The 22,877-nt window shown below is 35.3% G+C and overlaps 1 protein-coding gene across 1 annotated transcript in view; it reads right to left on the bottom strand.

The window, feature by feature from the left end:
- Positions 1-21,434, bottom strand: part of LOC137433086 (epidermal growth factor receptor kinase substrate 8-like) — a 33,027-nt gene extending 11,593 nt beyond the window's left edge. Inside the window, exons 1-2 of the mRNA XM_078769102.1 lie at positions 21,401-21,434; positions 18,360-18,459 (exon numbers count right to left, since the gene is read on the bottom strand). Coding sequence (XP_078625228.1) covers positions 18,360-18,368 — 9 coding nt within the window. The 5' untranslated portion in view covers positions 18,369-18,459; positions 21,401-21,434. The remainder of the gene's footprint in view (positions 1-18,359; positions 18,460-21,400) is intronic.
- Between the last annotated feature and the right edge of the window lie 1,443 nt (positions 21,435-22,877).

Here is a 22,877-nt window from a genome sequence, read left to right as displayed (position 1 = left end):
AATGCAGGTGGGACAGCATTACCTCTGACCTTAGACGCCAAAATCTAATCAGTTCGTCTTCGCATCATAATATGTACTTTTACCAAGTTTGGTCAAAATCTCATTACTGGTTCACAAATTACCACAGAAACAGAATTTTTACCTTAACAGAACATCTGACCTTTGACCGATTGACCCCATATTTGAATATGTTTATCTTTACATCATTATACATACTTGTACCAAATCTCACTTAGTTACCTTATGCCATTCTTAAGTTATTGTGGCAGTGAAAACCTATAACAGACTCTGACCTTTGACCTCTTTACCCTAAAATCAGTTCATATTTTCATCATAATATATAAGTAGGTGATAAATGTTGCTTCTGGGACACCTCCGTTTAACATGGGAAATCCCTATCTAATGTCATTTACCCCCTTGTCTTTTTCAAAAATCATAAACACCTCTATTTCTCCCTCTATGAACCTATAATCCTTCTCACCTTATGAACCTATAATCCTTCTCACCTTATGAACCTATAATCCTTCTCGCCTTATGAACCTATAATATAATCCTTCTCACCTTATGAACCTATAATCCTTCTCAGCTTATGAACCTATGATTTTCTTCCTTTATGAACCTATAATCCTTCTAGCCTTATGAACCTATGATCCTTCTCACTTACATGTAATTTTTACCCTATTCCCCCCACTACTCCCTTAATGTCGTTCCTTAGACCACTCTACTAATGAACCTATAAATATATTATCTCTTTCTAACTTTTTAAAGAGTTCCATTCTCTGATAGAACTCATCCCCATCAAGTATATTTATAAAGTATACAGGTTCCTTAACCTTTTGTTGTGAAAGTATAAAGTGGTATGTTTCACGGAGGGTTCTTGTTTGACCTCCTCCTCTCCCACATACCATTTTAAAATTATAATATTTATTATCCGATTGATAACCATTAAAGTTCTCACTCCACTCTAATATATTTTTCTTCCCGCCCTCCATTACCCCACTTAACAAATGAATATGTTTATCCGTCTTGAGAACCTTCTGACCAGTGATTCTCTCAACCTCTTGAATCTGATATTTTTCACATTCGTTATGTTTTCCATTTATATACCAAGGTTGATTACACCTCCACTCTTTAGTCTGGTTGATACTTGGTTCTATCATCTATCTATAATTCCAGTAATCTCTGTGTGTATGTATGTATGTATGTATGTATGTATGTATGTATGTCTGTGACCGCTGTTTCTCGACAACCACGGGTCCGATATACTTTAAACTTGCCAGGTATATTGCTGGGGACCCGAGGATGTGCCTTTTCAAGGTTTGAAATTAATCGGACAAGTAGTTACCGAGCTATGTCCAAAAAACGATTCAACCAATCAGAGAGCAGCGAGCTATCACGTGTGCCGAACGTGGCGAACAGACTCTGCCTCGGACGGCACATTTGAGAGCGTATTCATTTATTTCACGTTGGCAAACTATGTTGGCGTTAAACTATGTTTTAAAACTAATTAAAACTAATTTGCGATTCATCGTAACTGCGATTTGCGACCTTCCGGACAGTGAAGACTTCACTTCCGGCAGCCAATCACAGAACGAGCCGAGCCGAGCGCGTGCGCCATTACGGTTCATAATTCGATTTCTTCCGGAGAAAATAATAATTTCTCGATTTCTTATGCGCATTATTTCTCCCAATTCAGTCAGAGCGAAGGGCGGAAGCGAAGAGCGTTGTTTTTTTTGTTTACGGGCGTACGGGCGGGGTAGAGCGTACGGGTAGCGTTTTTTTTTTTTTTTGGCAAGGAACGGGCACCCACGTACGGGCATGCCCTAGTTTATATAATAGTAAAAAAGGTGGCGGTAGCCCGTTAAAATCCCTAACCCCCCTTTTTAACTTATCACTTATATATATATCTTATCACTTATATATATCTTATCACTTATATAGCTTATCACTTATATCTTATCACTTATATATCTTATCACTTATATACTTATATAACCATAAGGGAGACTATCAATTCCATTTTCTAAAATAAACCTCTTATCATCAAAAGCCCCCAATGCTTTCTTATTCACCTCTTCTGTATATAATTGATGTTTATAACTTCTTATTCCATTAATCTTTCTAAACTCTTCTTTCTTTGTTGTTAAACAGTTATAATAATCCTTAAAGTTTATTGTTTCTTTAATGACATTTTTCTTTACACCTTTTAACTTCTTATCAGTCTTTTCAACGTTATTCACAATGTATTTATAAGCATAAGCCTTCGACCTCAATCCCACAAATTCACTCATAACATTTCCTCCCAATTCATCCTTGAACTTTCCAATCACCTTTTTATTTTTAGAAGAGAACAACTCACTCTCTGGACTGTAATTACTTGTATCATAGATATTAATGTCCTTTTTCATGTCTGAATAAACATCATCAGTATTAATTTTCAAAATAAAACTATCAGTATCCATATACAACAATGACACATTATCCTTATACTTTGATTTTAGATTAATATAAAAGTAATCATACATTAATGACTTTGACAAGTCAAGAATTGATGTTCCAATGTAAATAGGTTTGTCCATTTCAATACTCTCTTTAACCAAATGGATCGCACAAAAGTTCTCAGTAAAGACCTCAGCTCTAGTAAAACTCGGTCTATTAATTAATTTTGATGCTTGTTCCAAAGATGTTGCTAGTCTGATATTTTGTCTTTTCCTCACATTCTCCATGGTCTTACCAAAGACCGCATTATTCATCAATTTATAAAAGTCTTTCTCAAAATTTGTTTTTGACTCTGTTCTTCTTTGTGTATTAAAATCAATGTACCCCTTTAACCAATGACTGATTGAACTTTAGAACCCTGTGGATCTTCTCTACTCTTAGACCTTTTGATAAATATTGTCGCAAATTTCTTTGGTGTAGTACATAATTTTTCTTGTTATATAATGTAGTAAGTAATTTTTCTGTTGATTCACCTATATCAAACGATCGTTGATAATCACTCAACCATTCTTTCTTTGGACTTTCTTTCTCACAAGCAAATGGAAGATCTTTATGTTTGATATGAAGTTCTTCAGGATATTTTAAATCGACCTCAAAATAATAACCAACCTTTGAATCATCCAATTCTTTTTGTGTAGAGATACATACATCTTGTAAAACTTTTGTGTAGTCTTTTTCCTTTACCCATCTTAGTTTCCCATAAGGAAGAGCTTGAGACATTGCCCAGCCATACAAGTTGTTTGCGTCATAGTACATCAAGTAAGAACTCTCTTTTGTTGAATCATAATTTGGAAGATATTTGTTATTTGCTTTTGCGTATCTGCTCGAGCATACTTGTGAAATTCCACCTCTTTTTGCCTTTTCAATCATCAAAAGCATATCGACATCGGCTATCAAATCCAAATCTTGTTTTGTCATTTTCAACATCGCGCTCCAAGCCAATCCAGGTGCTGTGTAGTAGTGAGCAGGATCCAATCCATATCCAGTGCGACAAACAGATCTAAAGGCTTCAAATACATCGGCCAATAAAAGCACATCAGTTTTGAGATACAAATCGTGATACTCGCCAAGATTCTTGATGTTATATTTTTCCCAAACATTTTGTGCGTGTACATAATCTTTATCAGATATATGACTGTTGTTTAATTTGTTATCGAAATTTTCTTTTAAAGGAAGTTGTGTTTCATTGAATCTCTCAAATGAGTCCATATAGTCATAGGGGTAAATTCCCTTTTGTGTTAGAAAATCTTTATCTGAAAAATACTCTGAAAGACATGGAAACTCTTTTAGATTTTGAACCAAGTTAGCCAATGGACTTGCCATGAATTTAAATGTATCAAGAAATCTGATATGAGTAATAGGAGATGTGTGAATTGTTTTTGTGAATGAAATGTATTTCTGATCCGTGTTAGGAATTGCTGAAATGTGTCCAGATGTCTTTGAAAGTTCATTAATAAATAGATGCGTATCATAATGAGCGTTGTTATGAAGAAAGACAGGAATGAAAGAGGGGAGTTGATAATTAATATTACAACTTTGATGAGCTGGACCTCTATATTTACCAGTGAGATGACAATGATCTCTAACCTTTAGACCTTCACCAATTTTTTCCTCACAAATATGACAAACATTGTTTTTTCAAAATTCCCTTTTCTGTTCACTCGTCAAGGACATTGGTTTATTAGTTTCTCTCATTATCTTGGTTAATCGGACACAGTCTTTTTCTAGTCGTTTCACAAACTCCTCTGGGGTATTTGAGCCTCTATACTCCTCTAACTTGTTATATTTATCACCAACGGATGATTTGATATAATAACAAAAACCGCAAGGAGTATGTTTTTGATATTTATTTGTGTATGATTCTTTTGGATCTGGAGAAGCAGTATCTATTTTTTCTAGAATACTTTCAAAATCAGCATATATAACAAATGGATGTTTGATCTTTTTCTTTTCATCTTTGAATGTGATATTTGAGCCTTCTTTAGGCATATTGATTACCGTTGATTTATGTTCACCACAATAATTTGAATGTTTATCTAATCTTTCTTGTGTATGGAAGAAGTTAAGACAACGCAAACAAATATATATTTTATTTGTTCTTTTACATACTTGTGGTTTTATTAATTTAGCAATACCTTTAATGTATGTATAATGTGAATTTTCCTCTGAATTAAAATATAGAAGATTAATATGAGTTTGTTTACAATTGTCAGAAAGCTTTAAAACCTGAATGCTGTTTGTTTCTGTTAGACCATAAACATTAACTGATAAATTATTTATCTTTTCAAATTTAGGAATATCATTTAAACTTTAAAGCCATAGGAAACTTTAGATCTTTCGTATTTAATGTATTCTCATATTTTTTATAATGAGATACTCTTTCATCATGAAAATGTGGAGGATGTAAGTGTGCTAGAATAGACCAGAGAAAACATTTATTGTCTTTATTTTTGATATTGATAACTGCTTTTCTATTTTTGATAACACTGGGTAAATCAATGTAGGAAGAAGCTTTTAGAGGATCTGATTTAAGAATATGAATGTCTATGTAAATAATTTTTCCTATATTGAATCCACTTCCTACGATTGAATTATCCACATCTTGCTCTTGTTTAATAAGTTCATCATAGACTCCTGATGTTTTAAAATCTTGATATGAAGATATAAAGTGTGGCTCAGTTCTCATGTATGGTGTATCTATAACTCCTTCGTCCTTTGTCATTTCTAATTTTACTCCCATATAAAATTTAAGTGGTTTCATTTCTTTTAGTGTTTTTTCAATCAACGTTTGAACAGCAGGTTTAACTATTTCTACAGCATCAACTATAGACTCTGGTTCAGGAGGTTTGAAGTTAAAGACTCTTATTTTAATATGTCCTTTGAATGCGCCATCAGAGTTTTTAGTTGTGATAAAATTTGATAAATGTAGAATTGTTTTAAGATGCATTTCGAAGCCTTTCTTGAGGATATTTTTATTACATGCAGAACAGTGTTTTGTTTCCTTCTGAATAGGAGATAGTAGGTGAAGTAGATTAAATGTGTGTTTGTTAGTTTTAAGGTGTCTTTTGTATTGTTTATATTCTTGTTCACAAACGTCGCAATACGTTGCTTTGATCATATTTATTTATATAGTAAAATTATACTTAAAACAAAGTGCCTTTTTTAGAGGCTTTTTAAAAGATGAAACTGTGCTTAAAGTAAAACACCTTTGAGCTTTTCAACTCGTTTTATGTATATAACTTTACTTAAAGTAAAACACCTTTGAGCTTTTCAACTCGTTTTATGTATATAACTTTACTTAAAGTAAAACACCTTTGAGCTTTTCAACTCGTTTTATGTATATAACTTTACTTAAAGTAAAACACCTTTGAGCTTTTCAACTCGTTTTATGTATATAACTTTACTTAAAGTAAAACACCTTTGAGCTTTTCAACTCGTTTTATGTATATAACTTTACTTAAATTAAACACCTTTGAGCTTTTCAACTCGTTTTATGTATACTAGGGCATGCCCGTACTATATCTATATCTAAAATTATATCCCCCCCCCCTCTATTTACATGAAATGGTTTGGTCCAAAGCGAACGGCTTGCGAGTGGTGACAATCCCCCCCCTCTATTTACATGCAATGGTTTGGTCCAAAGCGAACGGCTTCCGGAGTTTGGTAAAGAAATCGCCATCGCGTGCACAAACGCGCAGGAAAGCGAATGAATCGCAAATTCGTTTTTATTAGTTGTAAAACATAGTTTAACGCCAACATAGTTTGCAAACGTGAAATAAATGAATACGCTCTCAAATGTGCCATCCGAGGCAGAGTGTGTCCTCCACGTTCGGCACACGCGATCGTTCGCTGCTCTCTGATTGGTTGAATCGTTTTTTGGACATAGCTCGGTAAGTAATTGTCCGATTAATATGAAACCTTGAAAAGGCACATCCTCGGGTCCCCAGCAATATACCTGGCAAGTTTCAAGTATATCGGACCGGTAGTTGTCGAGAAACAGCGGTCACAGACAAACAAACAAACGTACAGACAGACAGACAGAGATTACTGGAATTATAGATAGATAACTTTACTTAAAGTAAAACACCTTTGAGCCTTTCAACTCGTTTTTTGTATATAACTTTACTTAAAGTAAAACACCTTTGAGCTTTTCAACTCGTTTTATGTATATAACTTTACTTAAAGTAAAGCGTCTATGTATTAGCCAGAAAGTTTAGATACTCTAGTTCATCAATTTCAATTTCACTATCTGAGTCATCAATAAAGCTACTCTCATAACTATCATTTGAACACAAACTATTAGTATCATAACTATCTTCAGATCCTAGACTCTCAGTATAATAACTCTCAGAGTATTGACTGTTAATATCACTCATTTACATACCATTAAACTTCCATCAATATCTATATATTTTCTTTCATTAGAACTAATAACCACAATATTTTTTACATTAAATGTTATTTTCAAATAATCTCTAATAATCAGAGTATGGAATGATAGTTCACCACTAATATTCATATTATTAATTTCACCCACATCTTTGGGTCTATTAAAGAATATACAAATGTTTCCTCTAGAATCGTTGATGGTCTTATCATTCATTTTCAAAGCTTCTTTATCAATGACCTTTTCAAGCTTTGAGTAAATTGTTAGTAGTAGTGGAGAAACTTTTGTCAAATTTACTTTAATAGAGTTATTAATTAACATAGCTTGTCCCGTAAATTTAATAAAAGGACACATGTTATTCTCCATTATGGGTTTAATCCAAAAATTTCCATATTTATCTTTGTTCAATTTAACATCTTTGACATATTTTTCTATATCTTCCACCGAAGTAGAGATTGATTGAAATTTGTCTTTTGTGTTTTACTTTAAGCACAGTTTCATCTTTAAAAAAGCCTCTAAAAAAGGCACTTTGTTTTAAGTATAATTTTACTTTATAAATATGATAAATTCTGAAGGATATTTAGAATTTCCAGACTCTCCATATGATAAATTAGAAATCTGCCACCATTGTGGTAGAATAGGGCTTAATAATGAGGGTTGATATAAACAATGTATTTTCTGTGATTTAATTTTAATTAAAGATAATAAAAAATATAGAAAAATATATAACTCTTTTAAATTAGAACCAAAAATGAATTACTTTACAAGATTAATAAGAGAGATGAATGTTAAGTATTATGGTGATAATACACCATTTCTTACAAGGGAAGAGACTATTTGTATTGAGGAAATGTATAAGGGTTTAATGATATTTATTATTCAAAATAATTTTAATGGAAATGTTAATACAAGATACTATATAAACAAAATAATGGATTATTTTGAAATTAAACCTGAACTCAGGATAAAATATAGTGTTTCTCAAAAAACTCAAAAAAAGTTAGATGACTTGTTTTCCAAATATATAAATGAATGATTTTTTACCCGTTTGGGAAAATAAGATAAAATTTAATAACCATAAAAATCTTCCAAATTCATTGAGATGTCTAATAGTCGGTTCAAGCGGATGTGGAAAAACCTGTTTACTTTTAAAGATGCTCCTTAGTCCTAATTTTTTAGATTATGATAATTTAATAATTTTTACAAAGTCAAGTTTTCAACCCGAGTATCAACTACTCTCACAGGGTTTTAATGCGGGTCTTAAAAAGGAAGACATTATCGGTTTATTTAAACTTCAAAACAAACTAAATGATTATAATATTGATGATATAATACAATTATTTTGTGATACACAGAAATCAAAACCAAAACCCATAACTTGTATTCTCAGTGATAATACGGATGATATACCTTCACCTCAAGATTTAGATAAATCAAAAAAGAACCTCGTTATCTTTGATGATTGTGTTAATGAGAGAAACCAAACAGTAATGGATAGCTACTATACAAGAGGGAGACATTCTTCTTGTAATTGTATTTATCTTAGTCAGTCATATTTTCAACTCCCCTTCCCCCTTCTGCGATCCGAAAGGTGCTTGGCGAACGTCTTGGTAGCACACTCATAACCCGTAAACGCTGGCAAAAACATCTTTGTACCCCACACAGCTAATTGCCAGCACAGCTAATCTAAAGGTGGTTTTTTAGTCATATTTTCAACTCCCTCGGCGCTCAATAAGAAACAATGCTAATACTTTTATTTTATTTAAGTTAAATTCAATAGATACAAATAATTTTTGGAGAGATAATTGTTCTACATTATGTAGTAAGAAGGAATTTGAAAATAATATGAAACACACGATTGGAAAATATAAATATATTGTTGTGAAACAAGATGAGATACTAAATGATATTTTTCAAAAAATAAATACAGAAAATGAATACCGAAGAAAGAGTAAGAAAGTTTAAAGAACATCAAGAGTTGGTTTCAAAAGTTGTAAAGCAACAGGAAGACATAAAGAAGAAAAGGAGACAGAAACTAACTGGTGAAGAAGCCTTTGAAAGAAAACAAGAGAAATTTTTTAAACCACTTTTAAAAACTCAACAAACGATTTCACCTACAGTTCCCACGGTAGAATTTACTCCGAAAAAATTTCAAATGCTCAAAGATTTTAGTCAAATGACAGAGCAAGAACTTGGAGAATTAGAATATGATGATGAAGGATTATTTCGGCATCTTGAGAAGGTAAATAAACTTTCCAATTATATTGTAGAAGCTCTTCAAAACAATGAATATTTGAAGGGTTCAAAAACCAGAGCAGGTCTCATTCCAACAGAAGAACCAGCACAGTTCCATCTTGTGAAAGAAAAGTTATTGATATTTAATGATAAATTGGTGTTCTTAAGTTCTGACCAACCAAATGTTGAATTAACCCCAAGATTAATGTTTCTTCTAACAAAAGATGGACATGCTAATTCACCTTATTTTGATGAACCGCTTGATATGGAAAGAGAGGAAGATAGAGAGTATATTGAGTTGCTAAACGCACTTGATTATGGAGTTTCTGTTGCTGGTAAAAGTAAGAAGAATGAGAAGGAGAAACATATTATTGATGCTTTAAGTAAGCTTGGTTCGGGTGTTAGTTTTCTTCCAAATGACCCATCACAATTAGTTAATAGGTTATTATTGTTCTTAGGTAGTAAGAAGGCTGGAAACAACAATTGTTTTAATGAAGCATCCGCCATTTTAGATCAGTTGATGAATATGAAAATAATTAATAAATGTCAATACAAAGATATTTTATTAGATATTAAATAAGATGAGAAGCACAATTCTTAGTTTTAATTTCACAACGAGCGATTACACAGCTTCATTCCCTTACCCACTACAACTTGACCCCACAAAAGAATATGAGGCTTCTTTGTTGTCAATGGAAACTTGCAATACCCTTTTTAATATCACAGAGAAAAACAACAAGTTTAGTTATAATCCAGGAAGTGGATATAAAACTATAACTGTTTCACCCGGAGCTTACGAGATTTCTCAAATATCTTCAGAAGTCTCTCGCCTTATGAAAGAAAAAGGTGATGAACCAAAAAATATGGCAATAGATATTCAAAAACACACTTCAAAATCAACGATTAAGCTTAAAAATAATTATAAAGTTGATTTCACGATTGAAAATTCGTTCAGAGAGCTATTGGGTTTCTCTTCAAAAAAGATTGAAACTAACGGGACGTTTTACAGTGATAATGTTATCCAAATATCCTCCGGTATAAATTCAGTATTAATTCATTGTGATTTGATTGATGGTGCTTATAACGATGGAATAAGAACAAATACAATATTTTCATTCAGTGCATACTCAACCCCGATTGGTTATAAATTTAATATGGAACCAAAAAATCTTGTCTATTTCCCTGTGTCAGGAAAAACCATATACAGAGTAAATTTTAGGATAACCGACCAAGATAATCGTATGATATCCTTTAATGATGAAATTATATCCATCAGAATTCACCTACGTGAAGTTTTTCAATAAATAAATAATGGTTATTGTGAGAAAACACGAGTTGGGAAAATATAAAATAATTACAGGGGAGGGCATGTACCTTTCACCATACTATAAGGGTGAAGGTATGTTTCTTGGGAGAGGATACTATAAACCTAAGAGACAACGAGGTGTAGGTCATCAATTTTGAAATAAAGGAGATGGGATAATTGATACTCTAATGGGTATTGGTTCAACCATCCTTAAACATAAAGACCTAATTGGTTCAACTGCTTCTGCCGTGGGTTCAGTTGCGGGTGCTATAAAGAGTATAAAAGATGCTCAAAAGGAGTCTCATAAATTACAAGCAATCAAAGAAATAAAAAAAGGTAAAACTCAACTATCTTCACAAGAACGACAAAAAATCATTAAAATACTTGGGTCAGGGTTTCAACAATTTTAATGCTATATAAATACAAGTATGGAAGCGATTGATAGTATCTATGATTTGGATGATACGATTATCATTTCAAACTCCACTAAAAAGGAAGACTATTTTAAGGTAAATGCTATAACAGGAACAGACTGGAATTCAAACGGAACAAAAAGTTTTGAAATAAATAATTATCAACAAACTTACTTGAATATAGCTGATAGTTTCTTGCTGTGTAAATTTAAATTCACTAAGGCTGCGAATAATACTAATGCTACACTCGTAAATGATTTCTTCTGGAAAATGTTTGACAGTGTCCGCCTGTATATTGGAACACAAGAGGTTGAAGCGGTTGATTATGTCTCTGCTACATCTGAAATGATGAAATTTACACTATATTCGTTTAGTGATAGAATGGGTAAGGGAGCTGTTGAAGGTTTTATTCCTGATATGTCAACGGGAACAAATGCTGACCCCGGTTATAGTCAAAGGAAGTCAATGTATAATGATGAAACAAAAGCAGAGAATAGTTTTACCGTAGCAGTACCTCTTAAAGGTATATTTGGATTTTGTGATTATGATAAAGTTTTGTATGGGCTTAAAATTAGATTTCAACTACAAAGGAATGATAATGTAAATAGATTGCTTTTTGGGGCTCAAAATGCTTTTGGTGATAATAATAAATTTGTTATTAATGATTTGTGTTGGTATATTAGTGAATATACTCCTAATCTTAAAACGGAAGAGATGTTAAATAGAAGACTTAACTCAAAGAAACCACTAAATGTATCATACCATAAAAGAAGATGTCAACACGTTAAACTGGAACACACTACCTACACTTGGAATTTAGGTGTTCTTCAAGGAAAGCCACGATACCTATGGCTCATTTTTAAGAAACCAGATGGAGATGAAGGCACTGATAGGAATAATGCGCTGAGTGATAATGCTAAGGTGACACAACTTCGGGTTTCTTTTGATGGCACATTTTATCCGCGAGATAGATTGGAAATTGATTGGGAAAAAAATGATTATGCGGAAGCCTACAAGTCCTACCAAAAGGTGTGTGAAAGTAATGGTAATAATGATCCTACTTTGGATATGGTTGCGTTTCAAAAACTTTATACAATCTACGCAATTGACCTGAGTTCTCAAAAGGAAACTATAAAGTCTTATCGAGTGGATACTTCTCTATACATTGAAAGAGGGGAGAGTGAAGAGGTTAATGCATATTGTTTGCTTTTGGAGGAAACAGAATTACAGATTAATACAGATAATGGTGTTATGATTAATATCACATAGGTTTTTTCTCATAAATAAATGGTTGGGGTATATGTTAATCAAATCAATCTTAATAAATTAACATCTTGTATTCAAAATCAAAAGCCTTGTATTATTAATGTTAATACAATTCAAAGAAAAGGAGCTGTAAGAATTGATGTTTTACTCACACACACACACAAGTAAAAACACTAAATGATGTTGGATCACTTAAAATTAAAATGACGAAACCTATGTTAAAGAAATATTCAATAGACGAGTCAAGAGGAGGATTTCTCCCGTTTCTAATTCCTTTATTTGCTGGTTTAAGTGCGGCGGGAGCATTGACTGGTGGTATTTCAGCAGCGGTAAAAACTGCTAACGAAAGGAAGGCACAACTAAAAGCTCAAAAAGAATTGGAAAGACATAACAAGGAGTTGGAGAAACAAATTAGTGGAAGTGGTGTAATTGTAGATTTTGCTCAAAAACTTGAAAGTCTACCTGATAAAGCTAGATTGTTAGTTGGAGATATGCTTTCCTCTATCGCTCAAGCGGGTGTTAAACTAACTAAAAGGGGTAATGGGTTATATCTTTCTCATAAATAAATGGATAAATGGTTTAAACAATTTGGAAAGAATACAACGTCAAATATAGAACTTACTAAATATTGTAAAAAACAAAAAATTGATAATGTGGTTATTTGTATGAGAGATGAATTAAAAAAGTTGTCCAAGAATACAAAGAATATTATTATGTATTTAGACACACAGAATGGTTCTCATTGGGTTTGTATTCATAATAGTCAGGATAAATATTATTTTGATAGTTATGGTATGCCACCGCCTGTTGAAGTAATACAATTCTTACAGAATGGTGTTTATCAAACATTTCAAGTTCAAGAAATTAATTCTAAATGTTGTGGTCAATTATGTTTATATGTATTATTTCAACTCAACAATAATGAAAATTTTTATGATATCATTTTAAATCTAATATAAATGACTCATGTTGGAAAAGATGGTTCTATCTTTGGAAAATCCTCTCAGGATATTGATTTATCAAATTATTATACAAAGGCACAGGCTGAACGACAAAAATATAGTATAAGTAAAAATATTAATATGAAGAATACTTATAAATTAATCAATTATCCAAACCCGACAGATGCGAATGACTTAATTAGATTTAGTGATTTATCACAATATATATTTTTAAAGAAAACAGCACGTTTTGTTAGACAAGTAAAATTTACAACCACAACACCCGGTTATACTGACCATACACCTTTCCTCATTCAATTTAACTATCTGCTTACAATTGAATTTTATAAAGAAGGACATATAGTTAATATGCGAATCAATAAATGGGGGTATGATATGCCTGATTTAGGGTATAATTGGTATTTTTCAATAAACTTAGAAGACCTACATGATTTGAATCAGTCTCGTAAAGAAGAATATTATCCGCTTGGTGAGGATAAGGATTTATGTGGAAGTACAATTAGTAAACAACAAATACATGGTTTTAAGAAAAGAAAAATATATGATAGTATAGCGATGGTTAACATGACAAAGAAGGAAGGTAATGAGATAAGGATAGAAAGCCGAGGAATACAAACCGATTTGGTAGTGGGAAGATGGGGTGGTATTACCTGTTATCTATCTATAATTCCAGTAATCTCTGTGTGTATGTTTGTATGTTTGTATGTTTGTATGTATGTATGTATGTTTGTATGTTTGTCTGTGACCGCTGTTTCTCGACAACTACCGGTCCGATATACTTTAAACTTGCCAGGTATATTGCTGGAGACCCGAGGATGTGCCTTTTCAAGGTTTCATATTAATCGGACAAGTAGTTACCGAGCTATGTCCAAAAAACGATTCAACCAATCAGAGAGCAGCGAGCTATCACGTGTGCCGAACGTGGCGAACAGACTCTGCCTCGGACGGCACATTTGAGAGCGTATTCATTTATTTCACGTTGGCAAACTATGTTGCCGTTAAACTATGTTATAAAACTAATTACGTGCACGCTATGGCGATTTCTTTACCAAACTCCGCAAGCCGTTCGCTTTGGACCAAACCATTTCATGTAAATAGAGGGGGGGGATTGTCACCGTACTCGCAAGCCGTTCGCTTTGGACCAAACCATTTCATGTAAATATAGGGGGGGGATTGTCACCGTACTCGCAAGCCGTTCGCTTTGGACCAAACCATTTCATGTAAATAGAGGGGGGGGGGGGGGGATTTAATTTTAGATATAGATATAGTACGGGCATGCCCTAGTAATATTAATCTCACATATATTTCTGATACATAAATGGCAGGAAAAAGACTACAAGAGAATTATAATTTTTGTATTCAGGGATACCTACAAGAAAAGGGTGCTCGGTATTACATACCTTATGATTTGGAGCATATACATGGAAATTTTGTCATTAAAAAGTGGCCTTATACTGATATTGCTAAACCCACAAATAGAGACTTGTTTAAAATATTAAATAAAAATGAACTTCTCAAAGTTATGAAATATAAAACTCTTTTAGAAATCGTCATCAAATCTTATTGGTATCCTATTATGAGAAAAATAATTATAGATACAAGAATATCTCAAAATCCAGATGAGTATATGTATAATATTCTTTGGGGCTCAAGCTCAAGGGTAGCAAGGGATGAGGAAGGAGTTGAAGAAGAGAAGGAGGAAGGAGTTGAAGAAGAGAAGGAGGAAAGAGAGAAGGAGGAGAAGGAGGAAAGGGAGAAGGAGGAGAGGGAGAAAAAGGAGAAGGAGGAGAAGGATGAAAGGGAGAAAAAGGAGAAGGAGGAGTGGGAGGAAAGGGAGAAAAAGGAGGAGGAGGAGAGGGGGGAAAAATATAAAAATATGACCATTCCTGAGATTAATGAAAGATTGAAGTTATTACGACAAATAAATCAATCTCAACGCACCGAAGAGGAAAATAAAGAACTAATGACTCTTATGAAGATATTGGTTTTTAAATTTGCTATAATAAATTCAGAGAGCAGATATACAACATATAGTTGATGATGTTGGTGTTATTGACTTTAGTTAGTTTTATTTGTAAATAAATGGAGGAGAGAGTGAAGGCATTCCTAAGGATTCTTTATGTTTTAAAAATCAAGATAGAAATGTATATGTTGAAAACCCAAAAGGCTTTGGCACTATGTAGGACTTTTTCTCATAAATAAATATGAGTTATTGTCTCAAATGTAAAAAGAAAACTAAATCTAAAAATATCTCCTTTGTTAAAGCTAAAAATAATAGAGTTTATCAAAAAGGAATATGTCAAGTGTGTGGCTCTAAAAAGTGCCAATTCATCTCTCCTAAAAGTGGAGGAGACATACAAAAGTTTTTGTCAGGAAGTAAATTTACAACAACTGGAATTCCAGGGGAACTACATCTACCTGGATATTCTTTCTGTGGTCCTGGAACAAACCTGAATAAAAGATTAGATGAGGCTGACAATCCTAAACCTTGGTCTAAACCTACAAATAGGGTTGACGAAGTGTGTATGAAGCATGATATTGCTTATGGGAAAACCACTACGTTGACTGAAAAACATAAAGCCGACAGAGAAATGTTGTATAATTTGTCTTTGATACAAAATCCAACGTTGAGAGAGAAGGTTGATAGGTTTATTGTGAGAAATTTGATAAATGCTAAATTGAAACTTGGCCTTGGTTATTCACCCTCAAAAAACTATTCGGCTCTAATGATGTCATCAAGACTGAGGAGCTTTTGGCTGATGAATTACATAAACCTATAATCACAAAGTTTAAAAGAAGGAAAGTTTATTCTAAATACACCGACCACATATGGTCCGCTGATTTAATCGAACTAAAAAATGATAAGGGATACAAGTATGCTTTAACCGTTATTGATTTGAGGAGTAGATTTGCTTGGGTTGTTCCTTTGAAAAACAAGAGAGGTTATACTCTGATGTTAGCCTTCCAACAGATATTTAATAAAAGTAAAATAAAACCAAAGAAACTGTGGACCAATGAGGGAACAGAGTTCTATAACAAAATATTTATGAAATTTCTTAAGGGGGAGGGTATTAAATTATACAGCACCTTTAATGAAGGAAAAGCAGTTGTTATTGAGCGTTTTAATCGTACTTTAAAAGAGAAATTATATAAAAAATTCACACAACTCGGTTTCCAAAAATGGGTGTATTTTATTCAGGATATTGTAGATAATTACAATAATACAGTTCATTCATCAACAAAATCAAAACCATCAGAAACATTTACAAAATTAGAATATGAAAAGGAGATTAATTTGAGAAAGCCCAAGTTCAAAGTTGGTGATATTGTAAGAATATACAGATGGAAAAGTCATTTTGAGAAAGGTTATACAAAGAGATGGACTAATGAATTATTCAAAATCGTTGATGTAATGGATACTATGCCTTGGACTTACAAATTATATGATATGAATTGGGAAGAAATCTTGGGTTCATTTTACTCACAAGAATTACAAAAAACAAAACTGATAATTCATTAAACAACAACCATCCATACTTTCATCCACCCAGATTAGCTAATTTAATTAGTAGTAATAAAAAAAATTAAATAAATAAATAAAAATCATAAGCCACACCCACACAGACCCCGCCCACACAGACCACACCCACACAGACCACACCCACACAGACCACACCCACACAGACCCCGCCCACACAGACCACACCCACACAGACCCCACCCACACAGACCCCACCCACACAGAATAAGAAAGCATTGGGGGCTTTTGATGATAAGAGGTTTATTTTAGAAAATGGAATTGATAGTCTCCCTTATGGTTATATAAGTATATAAGTGATAAGATATATAAGTGATAAGATATATAAGTGATAAGATATAAGTGATAAGATATATAAGTGATAAGATATATAAGTGATAAGATATATATAAGTGATAGGATATATATTAGTGATAAGTTAAAAAGGGGGGTTAGGGATTTTAACGGGCTACCACCACCTTTTTTCTATTATATAAATGATAGAACCAAGTATCAACCAGACTAAAGAGTGGAGGTGTAATCAACCTTGGTATATAAATGGAAAACACAACGAATGTGAAAAATATCAGATTCAAGAGGTTGAGAGAATCACTGGTCAGAAGGTTCTCAAGACGGATAAACGTATTCATTTGTTAAGTGGGGTAATGGAGGGCGGGAAGAAAAATATATTAGAGTGGAGTGAGAACTTTAATGGTTATCAATCGGATAATAAATATTATAATTTTAAAATGGTATGTGGGAGAGGAGGAGGTCAAACAAGAACCCTCCGTGAAACATACCACTTTATACTTTCACAACAAAAGGTTAAGGAACCTGTATACTTTATAAATATACTTGATGGGGATGAGTTCTATAGGAGAATGGAACTCTTAAAAAAGTTAGAAAGAGATAATATATTTATAGGCTCATTAGTAGAGTGGTCTAAGGAACTACATTAAGGGGCTAGTGGGGGGAATAGGGTAAAAATTACATGTAAGTGAGAAGGATCATAGGTTCATAAGGCTAGAAGGATTTATAGGTTCATAAAGGAAGAAAATCATAGGTTCATAAGGTGAGAAGGATTATAGGTTCATAAGGCGAGAAGGATTATAGGTTCATCAGGTGAGAAGGATTATAGGTTCATAGAGGGAGAAATAGAGGTGTTTATGATTTTTGAAAAAGACAAGGGGGTAATTGACATTAGATAGGGATTTCCCATGTTAAACGGAGGTGTCCCAGAAGCAACATTTATCACCTACTTATATACTTGTACCAACTTTGGTCAAAATCCCTTTGATGGTTCACAAGTTATTGTGGTAACAGGATTTTAACCTAACATGACCTTTGACCTTTGACATCTTGACCCCAAAATCGAATTGGTTTGTCTTTCATATCACAGTAAATACTTCTTCTAAGTTCGATTTCAATCCCTTCAGCCGTTCTTAAGTTACTGCAGTAACGAAAGCCTGTCAAGGATGGACGGACAGACAGCTGGAAGGACAAGCCAAAAAATAATAATGCCTCCAGTGACTGTCAGCGGAGGCATAAAAAAAACTTTCCATTTATGTAACTAGCATACACTGTATGTTAATCACTTTTTATTTGAACAAATGCCAGAAAAGAAAAGACAAACAATCAGTAAGTATTCTTACTTACTGATTAGAAGGAAGTAAAAGTTAGAGGAAGGAAGTTAGAAGAAAAATTAGAATAAGGATTATTAGAAGGAAGTAAAATCAAAGTTATAATAGACAAACGTTTCTTGTTGCTGACTTACCTCCACCATTTCTTCTTTAATCACAGAGAGTTCATGGTTGTTTCTCGCCACAAAGTTATAGGAGGCTTTAGCAAGCTTCCGCTCCGTAAAGTCTGAGCCTCTACAAATGCAAAAGTTTTGCTTTATGTTAGAATCTACAAATTATGTGCGCATGTAGAGTGAGAACGAGTTGAAGCGGGAACTTTTAGTATTGACGTATGTCCAATATTGGATGAGTTCAAGCATATTGGATTAGTTCAGGTTCTGCCATTCTTTACATACGATATACACTACATGGCCCAAAGTATGCGGACACCCCTTTTAATTAGTGGATTCGGCTATTTCAGCCACACCCATTGCTGACATTGATAATCAAGAACACAGCCATGCAATCTCCATAGACAAACATTGGCAGTAGAATGGGCCGTACTGAAGAGCTCAGTGACTTTCAACGTGTCACCATCATAGGATGCCACCTTTCCAACAAGTCAGTTCGTCAAATTTCTGCCCTGCTGGAACTGCCCCGGTTAACTGTAAGTGCTGTTATTGTGAAATGGAAACGTGTAGGAGCAACAACAGCTCAACCGCAAAATGGTAGGCCACACAAGCTCACAGAACTGGTTCGCAGAGTGGTGAAGAGTGCAGTGCATAAAAATCGTCTGTCCTCGGTTGCAACACTCACTACCGAGTTCCAACTTGCCTCTGGAAGCAACGTCAGCACAACAACTGTTTGTCGGGAGCTTCATGAAATGGGTTTCCATGGCTGAGCAGCTGCACACAAGCTTAAGATCACCGTGCGCAATGCCAAGCGTCGGCTGGAGGGGTGTAAAGCTCGCCACCATCGGACTCTGGAGCAGTGGAAACGCGTTCTCTGGAGTGATAAATCACGCTTCACCATCTGGCAGTCCGACGGACGAATCTGGGTTTGGTGGATGCTAGGAGAACGCTACCTGACCGAATGCATAGTGCCAACTGTAATGTTTGGTAGAGGAGGAATAACGGTCTGGGGCTGTTTTTCATGTTTCGGGCTAGGCCCCTTAGTTCCAGTGAAGGGAAATCTTAACGCCACAACATACAATGACATTCTAGACGATTGTGTGCTTCCAACTTTGTGGAAACAGTTTGGGGAAGGCCTGTTCCTGTTTCAGCATGACAATGCCCCATTACACAAAGCAAAGTCCATACAGAAATGGTTTGTCGAGATCGGTGTGGAAGAACTTGACTGGCCTGCACAGCTCCCTGACCTCAATCCCATCAAACACCTTTGGGATGAATTGGAACGCCGACTGCGAGCCAGGCCTAATCGCCCAACATCAGTGCTTGACCTCACTAATGCTCCTGTGGCTGAATGGAAGCAAATCCCCATAGTAATGTTCCAACTTCTAGTGGTAAGCCTTCCCAGAAGAGTGGAGGCTGTTGTAGCAGCAAAGTGGGGGGGACCAACTCCATATTAATGCCCATGATTTTGGAATGAGATGTTCGACGAGCACATACGGGTGTGATGTTCGGGTGTCCACATACTTTTGGCCATGTAGTATATATCTAACAACAAGGAGAAAAAGACATAAAATGTCATAGCCCCCGTGGTTTTAGAAATTTTGCTGTGCGGAGTTAAAGGCTGCCAGTCGGCCATCTTTTGTCAGATTACAAAACAAAATGAGCTGCATATGCATACTCTCAGTTATTGTCTTTGTGCCAAGTTTGAACAAAATCGGTCCATGCATGTGCGAGAAATGGTTGGGGACACGTTTAAGTAACAAAATGGCCGCCAATCGGCCATCTTAGATCTCATCCTGAAAATAAATGACGTGCATATATATGTAAGCCATCATTATTTATCTGTGTGCTAAGTTTTAACAAGATCAGTAAATGCTTGTCCAATAAATGGTTGAGGACGCGTTCAAAGTGGTTTTTTTTTTTTACAACTACAATGGCTGCCAGTCGGCCATCTTTGATCGCATCATGAAACAAAACGAAGTGCATATGTATATCATCATATATTGTCATTACGCCATGTATGAACAAAATTGCTCCATACATGTCCGAGATATGCCTGTGGACGCATGTACGCATGGATGAACAGACGGACAAGACCCAATCCATGAGCCCCAGTTTTGGACTAAGTCCAAAGAGGGATAATACATTCTCCCCGACAATTCCATCTGATACTATAACGACACTCGGTAGAGAGCGTACCTCCGCCAGGTTGCACAGTTTACGTTTTGTATCCCACTGAATGGTTCGATCTGGATCTGGACCTGAACCAACATCTAACCACCTTGTTCTTGTCACCTACACAACTCATCCACCAAGTTTTTTCATAATTCATCCAGTCTGTCCACCTTAGGTGATGGAGGTAAATATCTGCTCATGCCGATAGAATAAGTTACCTGAAGTCTGATAGCCAATGAATAAACATATCCTGTCGTTGTTTAAACCACATCTACTGGTGGCAAAATTAACTTGACATGAACTCTTTGCTACCTGTTCAGGATGATATTACCACAATGGACGCCGACATTTTTTTGTGAAAAGATCCATTCAAGTTGGTCTGAGCATGCTGAGCAGTTTGTGCTTTTAGTCTGTTGTAATCAAATGGAAGACCAAATACTGCATTCAAATCATCAGAAGGAACCAGAATAAGCAAAGAGCAAAGATGGAGTCATCAGGAGGAACCTGGATGGGATTTGGATTTCAGCTGCTACTCCTCCACCTTCAAACCATCCAGGCACATGGAGCCAAGTGAATCTGACAGAAATTTTTATTATTATAATGCAGTTCTCCATAGACAGATCGATAAAGAGAGAGAGAAATTAAAAAGAGGTAAGGAATTATGGGACAAAACATTAGCAGCACATAGATAGGGGAGTCGGAATACTATCAGGTTCGTAACCCAGTATGTCGTCGAGTTCCTTGAGGCTTTATGACTTTTGAGATCCTTACATTTTCACGTCAAGTAAAGCAAATTCATGCCCGTTGTGCTCTGACTCCCTGAATAGAATTTTTCAAAGAAGATACATCTGAAGCAGAAAAGAGGAAAGCCGTCGGAAGGATGCTGTTACCTGCGTGAAGACCCAGATCTTGAATTATCATCCTCCTGAAGGAGATATTAAAAGGTTTTTGTGTTTTAATAAGCTTCCTCATACTCAATGTACAACAACCTGCAACTTATTGAATTCAACCTTAAAATAACACTGGGGATACAATGATGAAGATTATTTACGTTTTTGAGATCATAATTCATTCGGTGTATATATATATATATATATATATATATATATATATATATATATATATATATATATATAAATAAAGATATATATTGTTGCGAATATGGAATTTGGCCTCCATATCCGCTTGTAAATATTCCCCTATTTTCCCAATACTCCCCAACTATCCCCAATCCCCCATTCCCTCGTCCCATTGTCTGTAAACAACAATCAGTCGAGCCGACCTTCCCCTTTTTCCCCCATTAAATGTCGTGCCCAGGTCCACCGCATCTCACGTAGACAACTTTCGGACATCTTGCTAGTTATTCTTAGTCTATGTCAGTTAAGGACTCCTTTCCATTAATTCTGACTCTTCGTTGCACCAGAATGTGATTATATGGCACCAGTAGTGAGTTTAGGACCTTTCCCATACCTCCTCCCATCTTCTTCCCCAAACAACAACAACAACAACAGAGGGGCACGGCGCTGCGCGGGGGGGAGTGTGCGTCCTGACACCGGCTCGGTTAGCCGCCATTGACAATGCGCTCCAGACCATGCGCTCCACGGGGTTACCACAAAGGGGCTGGCTGTCAGCTCCTCGTCAAGGGCGGAGCCTGGTAAACCCCCCCGCACGCACCCAATGAGAAGCAACGTGCCGATTCCACGAGGCGGAGCTAACGAGCCGAGGGCGTGTCACTCCCCGCCGGATATACGCGGCCACGTAGCGGACGTGACGTCAGATGCGCCCCCAGCTTGAGCAGACAAGACGCCATCCGAGCGCTGCGACCTCCCCGCATCTCTAGACCGGACCGGGTCGACCCTGTCCTTGAGCCAAGAGTGCACCTTGAGCCATCGATACCCGCTTTCCTAGCCATCAAACCCCGTGTGAGTCAGCCTTTTGTCCCGTTTATCTGTCGTCTGTTGGGAATAATATAAGAGTGTGTCTAAGTGCTTGTCTTTCTATGCTGTACCTCTCGTCCTTGTAATCTAACCTTCCGTAACAATATAACCTCCTCCGGAGGTCTTGAGAACTGAACCCTGGTGTCGTGTCATTTGAATCCCAGCTGTGTGTCTTTTCCTTCATTGACCTAGCGTAGCGCGATTAGTCAACGTTCGGGTATAATCGGGTAACTTGTGCAGACGTGGTCATACCAAACCGCTCGGTAAATAACATCTAAGCCACGTCTGTAACAATTGGTGTCGAGGAGTGGAATTCGAACCCGGGACTAAATTTATTAGGCCCAAATTTGTAACAATTAGAATCGATTCGGAGCGCGTTTCCCGCGCGAAATTATAACGGCGAAATTTGAATTTGTTTTACGAAAATAAA

Source organism: Myxine glutinosa, unplaced genomic scaffold, assembly GCF_964187855.1.
Source record: "Myxine glutinosa unplaced genomic scaffold, kmMyxGlut1.1 SCAFFOLD_1172, whole genome shotgun sequence".
NCBI classification, from domain to species: Eukaryota; Metazoa; Chordata; class Myxini; order Myxiniformes; family Myxinidae; genus Myxine; species Myxine glutinosa.
The sequence above is the reverse complement of the archived record's forward strand: the minus strand, read 5'-3'. Positions and strand labels throughout refer to the sequence as shown.